This window comes from Scardinius erythrophthalmus, assembly GCF_964197995.2.
Source record: "Scardinius erythrophthalmus genome assembly, chromosome: 9".
Taxonomy (NCBI): domain Eukaryota; kingdom Metazoa; phylum Chordata; class Actinopteri; order Cypriniformes; family Leuciscidae; genus Scardinius; species Scardinius erythrophthalmus.
In genome coordinates this window covers 39,028,119-39,036,880 of record NC_138229.1, presented here as the reverse complement: position 1 = coordinate 39,036,880, position 8,762 = coordinate 39,028,119, and the positions used below count along the sequence as shown (strand labels likewise).

General features: G+C 37.4%; 1 protein-coding gene across 1 annotated transcript; it reads right to left on the bottom strand.

The window, feature by feature from the left end:
* Nucleotides 1-2,508: 2,508 nt before the first annotated feature.
* foxf2a (forkhead box F2a) lies at nucleotides 2,509-6,497 on the bottom strand. Its single transcript, XM_081375208.1, has 2 exons — nucleotides 5,112-6,497; nucleotides 2,509-3,442 (listed from the first exon to the last, which is right to left on the bottom strand). Exons 1-2 carry the CDS (start codon nucleotides 6,100-6,102, stop codon nucleotides 3,273-3,275), a joined length of 1,161 nt encoding a protein of 386 aa, XP_081231334.1. The 5' UTR covers nucleotides 6,103-6,497; the 3' UTR covers nucleotides 2,509-3,272.
* Nucleotides 6,498-8,762: the final 2,265 nt, after the last annotated feature.

Here is an 8,762-nt window from a genome sequence, read left to right as displayed (position 1 = left end):
TGGAATAATGAATGAGGGGCCGATTTCAAACACAGTCCTATGGTGTTTGAGAGGGGAGGTTAACATTTTTGATTGAAGATTAGGAGTGCACATTAATAAAAAAAATAAAAAACTAATGATAAACACTGATATTCTGTAATAAAATAAGAATTGTCCATTTTGATTTCATGGTGACTGTAAATGCAATTAGAAAAGGTTTAAAAAAAATGTTTTAATATTTTTTTATATCCTCATGTCTATTTTGTTTTATTTTTGTATATTTATGTGTCATACTTGGATGTTTTTATAAAGTTATAATTGTGTTATAATATAATATTGTTTTGACCTGTTTGCAATATTTTAGATATAATACAATATTCCATTTATTTTTCTTATTGTGATTTTTGGTGAATATTAAAACCAGTTACCAGGGTCATGACCCCGAAATATTAATTATAAGAATAGTTTTATGGATGAGTCTGGGCACTACAGCTGCAGGCGCCAGATTGTAACTATACTTGTTCCGGCCGGTAGGGGGGGCTGTCAGCCGGCAGATTCAACAAGTTCAATAACTGAGTCAAAGGCCTGAAACATCCACCATTCAATCAGAGAGCCCTGTGGAGAGGACAGTTGACGAAAACACCTTTTGTAATGACAGTTACTTAGTAAAGCCATGGTTCATTTTCGTAAGGGAATCACAGTCACAAATTTCTTTGTGCAGATGTTTTTTTTGTTTTTGTTTTTTTTTTTTACAGCAAATGCTCATCACACACAATCAGTCTAAATTCACTCAATTAATTAGTCTTTATCCTTTATTTCGGGGAGCTTCACATTAGTCTACCGGTTTGATCGTTTATTTTGTCATATTTTTAAATCTGTAGGCTATGTGAAGAAAACTTTGTCCGACGATCGCGATATTGCAGCAAAAACAGCTGGCAGGTGAGACGAGTTTCTTAAGACATTGTCCTTCCCTCTTTAAATGTGGAGAACGTGATAAAGAAAAGAAGAAAAAAATCATTAAGTGTCCACTGTGGCGCGTCCGTAAGCCTTGAACTCTTCAGCAACCGTGTTCACTGTGATCAACTGAAATGAACATGACAACTGCAGAAAACAGCCTGATTCGCAACTCTGGCCCTCGAGGTCCACTTTCCGGCGAAATGTAACTCCAACTATAACCAAACACACCTGAACAAGCTAATCAAGGCTACTAAGTATTAGCTTTGTTGTTTATTCAAACTCATTGCGTCATTGAATGGCTATTTCCATCAACTGAATTATAATTTGTAATGAATACATGCATATCAGCAGACACGGTGTATATAGGCTACTTTTGAATACGGTTACTAAAGAATAGGCTACATTAAGGACATTGAAGCCGATTCAAACTGTATTGGAAAGCAAGTTTTACTAAAGCGTTCTAAAGTTTTTCACTTAGAAAACTTGCGTTATTCTTTAGAACGCTTTATTTTTTTGAACGCATTGCTATTAAAGTGTCTTGATAATTATTCTGTTTGAATATGCTTATGTAAGACTTTAAATTCATGCACTTTAAAAAAAAAGTAAAATTGTACGTAATATTAAAGAATTATTTGGAAAAATAGCCTACCACTTGTAAAATTATTTGACAGTGTACTTTTTAAGAGTAAAGTATATCCTAAGACATGGACGTGTATTGCAGTATACTAAATTTACATTTATAGGATAGTAATTATATTTACTTAAAAAAAAAGGATTAGGGTTGGACGACTGAAGTGTTATTATATTTTTCTTTATTTTATCAGAGAGGAGCATTTTTAATACTAGAAAAAAATGTCGTTTTAGTTGTGTGATTTTGAGAGAAAAAAAGGAATGTAGGCCTACATAAAGTATACACACTAAACATATTTTCTAATAAGACTGAAACATAATTCAAGGATTACACATTATTATGAATTATGACTTTACACAGTATTTGATGTAACAGTAGATGGCGACATTGCACCATGTTTAACTTTTAAAACTTGAGTAGGCCTACATTTGAGCAGAGAAAACCTCCACGCGCTTTTTCACTCTCTCTATTCGTTCTTCTCGTTGATCATTAATAATCAAATTCAGCTATAAGAATTGGATATAATTTTATTGGACTGTTATTGATTTTATGGCACTAAGATTCCGTGCTTTAGTTTATTGAGATCGAATTGAGAAATTTGCTTTTATCCGTTTTATTTATAATGTGTAGGCTTCATTTAGAATGCGCCTTCGATCGAGTTTTACAAAATGACTGTGATTATATTCGTCATAATTTGGTCGAAAGAGTCACTTTCTTTGTTTGTCAGAGTTATGTTGTCTTAACTGTCGTAACCCAGTTTCGTGGTTTATTATCTCTACTGTATCCGTTTATACATGTTTATTTTTACAACAATCCAAGAAGGACGTTTTCTTTTCTCCTGAAGTGCGTATTTCAGTGTGAAGAAGCCAGTTATTTTTATGTCTAAAATGTACTTTTAAAGGCAATTGCATAAATAAATAAATACAATGAACAAAAATATTGCTGGTTCAAATATGTTTTGCGGTTTTTTTATCCAGACAAACAAACAAGGAATTGAAATATTAAGCAATACATGAATAAATACACTTACTGATTTTGAGAATACATCGTTTTATTGTACTGTACATAACTGTTTTGGCAACTTGTTAAACTACTAAAAGTGCAATCATTATTATTCTATGATGGTTTCCGTAGGCCTCTTTCCTTTTACACAAGAAATTACCCACAGATCCACACATTCACCCCTGAACATATAAGAGGTGGGCAAAGAAACACACATAAGATTTAGACAAAATAAGATGATTTGTGTTGAAGTGGGTTTGTGACACGCATCAAATCCCACACCACTGAATTCCGTCAATTCTGCATTTCGCGCGCGGTGTTGCTGAGTGCATCTAAAATAACAAGGTTTCATTTTACTACGACTTCATTATGCTCAGTTATTGAACATATTCCCCTCTCATCCTCGTTGCAAATGTGCTCAACTCATACAAAAGACTTGGCTATCGATTATGGACTGGGATAAAACCCGTTTTTCGTGTCTCCGTTTTTGCAGAAGTTTCGAGGTTTTTCCAAGATAGTAAATATATTTCATAAACTTTCCATCACTCCCTCTGGAGTCCTCATTTCCGATCAGTTCATTTCTTCCTTCATGGTTTCTCTCAGTGAGATCATTTGTTCTTCGCCGATAACTGATGTGCATCAAGCACACACACAATCTCGTCATTTCCGAGCTCAGTCCGCACTTGAGGATTTATGATTAAAATTACATAACGCACGGCTTGACATCTTGACAGACTCCCTGGTGATGATGCAGCTGATGGTGATAATAGGATCCACTGCTGGGGGGATGAAACGATGTGATGCCGTTGAAGTTCAGCACAAAGTCTTTTCTGTCACAGACTGGCGATGAGTGGCTTTGGTATCGAGACATTCCTATTGACGAAAATCAAAGACAATTATTAATATATAATATCGCCAACGAAAGTAGGCTTGCAATCTTCTTATTAGTCACACTGTCAGTTTACAGCAATTGGATATTTTTTTTTTTATGTTTAGAAGACATGCTTTTTATCCACACAAACGATGTATTGTCATTTATGTCTTTAAAGAACAATGGCCTTTTTTTATATAAATATTTGTAAATTAATAATAATAATATTTAAAATTGAAATAATAGTAAATTGCTGTTCAATCAATTTCCAGTTCCCTATTTTGTTTGGTTCAATTATTAGAATTTAAAAACATATTTCTGGGTCACCTGAAGAGAAGCATCGCATATAATACAGTCCGAACCTATCTACCTCTTTAGTTTTAAAAATAAAGGTTCTTTACTGCATTGATGGTTCCATGAAGAACATTAATGGAACATTTCCATTCTACAAAATGATCTTTACTGTGGAAACAGGTTCTTTAGAATTATTTTTTTTTTTTTATTATTATTATTTAACGGTCTTCACTCTGAAATTCGTCATTTCTTAAGAACTGATCATTGAAAGGTTCTCTGGGGAACCCAAAATGGTTCTTCTAGTGCATTCTGCGAAAACCTCATTTTGGAACCTTTTTTTTTTTTAAGACTGAGTTTTCATTACCAATCCACTGGCAAAGGCGGCATTGTTTTCGTAACCTTAAGAAATGATTGGGAAAAAACGCACTGAGGCCTTCTGCGTCAGACATTTGCTATTTTCCTAATTAGTCTGTTTCTCCTAAACAGAATTGCAGGAAAATCCACTTCTTAATTGCCATGCACAAAATTTGATTCATAACATCGGGCCCGAAACACTTTTTAGGCCTCTGAAAATAAATTACTTATACTTTTCCTACTTTGAGGGAATAAAATCAATAATAGTTGTACAGTACATGTGATTCGTGGCTTTTTCAAATAACATATTGTATTATTTTTGTAAATGAATATGGATGAATAGGTAGGCTATAACGGAAACAATAATTGTGATAAAAATGTATAGCCTAGGCTATTTAAAAACACTGATGAAGTGCTTCGATACGCAATGCTACTACATTGCTACATCGAGAAAAAATATAGGCTTGAGTAAATTATTAAAACACGTGCTTTTGTAGCCTACAAACTTTCTTTAAATGAGAATTTATTTAAGAAGAAGAAAAAACAAGTTGGTTACACTTTATTTTAAGGTGTCTTTATTACACTGTAATTATACATTTAAGTACTGAGTAATATTAAGTAACTACACTGTAAAATATTATATGATCAATAAGTTATGACATGTTTTTACATTGCTGTAAATCATCAAAATAAGTTAAGCTATTTTCTAGCTAGTAACTTTTTAATAAGTGAAACTCGTTTTTGAAAAGTCCGTTTAAGTTGAAATGACTTATAAATCCAAGTTGGTTGTCCTTAAAAATTGAAGGCAGCATTTTTTTAACAGTTTACATGGATTAGGGTTTGGTTTGATTTGGCTAAAGGTTAGTTGCTTGTAATTATGCATAATTTACTACATGTAATATGTAACAAGGACACTGTAATATAAAGCGGCACAATTGTTTTTTAGAATAACAGCAGGTACATAAATCCTGATTAACTTTATATGCGTATATTAAAGCGAGCATGTGTGCAGTGGCGCTTCACCTGAGATGTCGGCCGAGTCTCTGCCGTTGTGATGCAGGTAGCTCTGCTCCAGAGAGGCGTACGGAGGCATGCTCGAGTGTAATCCAGACGAGGTCGGGCTGCTGGAGGTCAGTGGCTGCTGTTTAATGTAAGGAGACACTCCTGATGAAGCCCAGTGTGCAGAAGCGGCTCCATACGGCGAGTGGCACTCCAGAGAGCCGCTCATGGCCGCCGGGGGAGAGTGAAGCGGGCTGTTGCTGCTGTCCGGCCCGTACTCGCCGTTAGAAGCGACTTGACACGCCGTCATGTACGTGGAGCCCGGACTCGATGACATGTGTGAGACATGATGCCCTGCACTGAGGCCATCGTAACCCGCGTGAACGCCAGGCACCGCGTTGGTCATCATGTCCAAGTTATAGCCGTTGGCGTGGCAGGCCAGAGACGAGGAGGGCGACTGGAAGTCAAAGTTCTGCGGCAGCATTGAAGCCCCGAAGCCGATCCCGTTCATCATGCGGTACATGGGTTTGAGAGCCTGGCACTTCCTTCGGAAACCGCGGGGCCTGCGTCGAAAAGAGCCCTCCTCGAACATGAACTCGCTCCCGGGGTCGATCGTCCAATAATGGCCTTTGCCCGGCCGCCCGAGGCCCTTGGGAAGTTTGATGAAACATTCGTTGAGAGACAAATTGTGTCTGACGGAATTTTTCCAGCCCTGGTAGGAACCCCTAAAGAACGGGAAGCGAGCCTGGAGGAACTGATAGATTTCACTCAGCGTCAGCCTTTTGGTCGGAGAGCTCTGTATCGCCATGACTATAAGAGCGATGTAGGAGTAAGGTGGCTTTTCAGGGCGTCTCATGCCCGAGTTGGACTTTTTGCCTTTGGTGCCGGTCGCAGTCGTGCTCTCCAGCGCGGTCTGTGTGCTCTGGAGCGCCGAGTGCATCGCGCCGCTGGACGCCGGGCTGGATCTGAGGGGAGGCGGCGGGTCAAGCTGTTGCTGAGGGCTTTCCGTCGTCATTGCTAAAGCCTTGCAGCTGAATGGATGTAAAACGACGTGGTCAGTCTTTAAAAAAAAAAAAAAAAAAAAATGAGTCAAACGCACCCCAGGCTAGAAAAGAAAGGAGAAACGATAGGTATACTCCAAGAATCTCTGTTAAAAGCCTGCAGTGACTCCTCTTCAAGGCGGCCGAGGTCAGTGCGCCACAACTGTGCTCTGCTCGCAGGACGCGCTCCTCGCTGAAGCCACCAGCTGTGTGTCGCCAGGATAGCGACCCCTCCTTAGTCTCTTGGTGGCCATCGTGAAGACTAATCCTTTAAGAGAAGGAAACTCAATGCTCCAGAGTCCTCTGGCGCAAAGACGTGCGGCCAAACAAAACGCGACCACCTATCAATTCGTAAATCTCTCTCTGCCCCCTAGATCCCCACTAAATTCCTCCCAAGAAATCTCCTCAAACTGTGGAGACCCACCCCTTTCCATGTCTGGCATGCCTCCAGCTATCGGTCTGGCAGGAGGCTGTGCAGAGTCCGAGTGGAGAGACTCCCCACCTCCCCTCTGACAACCTAAATACACGCAATAACGCCATTTATCAAGCCTAGTCCGACATTTCAATCAACAGCGCCACACGCCAAACACCGGGGCGAACGCTGTCAGACCTCCAGTAATTAATGGCGTGTTTTGGTGAGAGTTCTGGCACTAATAGATGGGAGGTTGAAATAGGAACGCACTTCTTGCGAGTTTTGCTCGCGCGTTTGACCAACGAAAGAACAGCCGGATAACGTGCGAAGTAAAGGTTCGTTGCTTAGCCAAAGAGAGAAGAATGTGAGCGCGTAAGGCAGTGACCTGGTTGAGCATCTCGTCAAGTTAAGCATGGGGGTGGGCGAAAAAAGTCCCTCTCCAAGTGTATACAAGTTCTTGTAAAGGGCTGTTCTGGATAAATGATTTTGACATGAGTGGAAGCAGGCTTTTTCCATCAGCCGCTGCGCCAGTGCTCGGATACCACACACAGCGCAGTGTCAGTTTACCGTCCCGGACCCCGATCATCCCCCCTGAGAGGACGACTAATTAATTGTGGAAAGTGAGCTTAATTGGCCATACGAAAAAAAATCTCCAACATCCATGATTAGCGTGAAAGAAAAACACAAAAAAGTCACTTGACTTCATTTTAACGATTTCATTAATAATTTCCAATAAAATCGATATCGATTTATAATATAAAAATAAAAGTAGGCTAATAATAGGGTACAACGGGGCTAAAGGCACACCTTAAGAAATAATGGGCTTTTCACTATTACCATCGTGTACAATTGCAGAATAAATATATGTGTGTATTGATTTTGTGTGAAAATGAATCATAAAAGTTGTTTGTTAGTTTGCTTAAAAATCTTAAATGTACGAGGTGTCCTTTTGCCCCACAAAGACACACGGGATACAAAAAGGATACAAATACACTTTAGCTAAAACAATTTGTTTTCAAAAATATCTAAAGTAATACTTGTTCAAAAGAATTACTTTAGCAAAATACTGTTGTCTGCTTATTTTAATAACAATTTTGATCAATAAAATAATTCGTTTTTGTTCGATAAATATACAGTCATTAAAAAATGTTAATTCAAAAATATATTTAGCTTAAAAAAAATACAGAAACAAAATTATTTTGAAAAGTAAAGATTCTGATAGCATTGAAGAAGATCCCATAATAATTTAATATAGCTTTACAATAGTAACAATAAATGTTTTTTTTTAAATCATTATATTATTATTTATAATATTATTTTGTTTAATTGTAAACATGGTGATCATCTCTAAGGTGGGCCAAATTAATAAATTACTAACCATTTCACGTCAACAAATGGAAAAGTCAGCCAGCTATTTATTATCATGTTAATTATTGTGTCTTTCACCCCGACAGCAGGAGCGCGTTTTACCCCAAATACCATATTTTTACATATTCTTCCTTTATTGAAAAACTGTTGCTTTAATTAGCTTGAACAAAACTCAAAATCATTAACAAGACCTTTGTCTCAAAATACATTCGATAATTTTAGCGGTGCTTAAATCTACACCATTAAAAAAAAAAACATAAAATGTTAGATCAAACTTTGCGTCAAGGATCAGACAAATTTCCACGTGCATCTTGAAAAGCGGATGTTTTGGAAAGCGCAGCGGCGAGTTTTTGTGCCATCTAGTGGTTTAGAGGAAAATAAAATTAAATGTACCTTTTACCCTGGTGCGCCTTTAGCCTTGTTGTACCATAATAATAATTATAATAATAACAACATGTTTCCTGCTTTATATTATCTAAGTAGACGGTTCTATAATTAACGAATTTTGTTTTATTATCACGTGTAACAATGATTATTTAAAACAAATTTCCGATGTTTATATTTACTTGTCTGTAAACTAATATATTATGGTGAAAGCCTCTTAAAGTTGAAATATTAGGCCAACACTGCAGTTTGTCTTTTATTATTATTATTATTATTATTATTATTATTATTTGGCTTCGTCATGAATACACGCGCACTAATGCTGCGATTCCGAAGGCAATTTTCACAACCATGTCTCATAGGCAGAAACAAGCAGCCTCACATCTTTATCAAAGACAACAAAAGGATGTGAAGATAAAATCAGCCCTCGTCATAACAATAAGGGAAAAGAAAATAATCGGCCTCAAAAAA

What these genes read in the sequence shown, in the direction of transcription:
- foxf2a (XM_081375208.1), bottom strand. Translation starts at nt 6,102, where the DNA reads ATGACGACGGAAAGCCCTCAGCAACAGCTTGACCCGCCGCCTCCCCTC. An exon ending in AGACTCGGCCGACATCTCAG is followed by an intron (nt 3,443 to 5,111) that starts GTGAAGCGCCAC and finishes TTTCGTCAATAG; the next exon opens with GAATGTCTCGATACCAAAGC.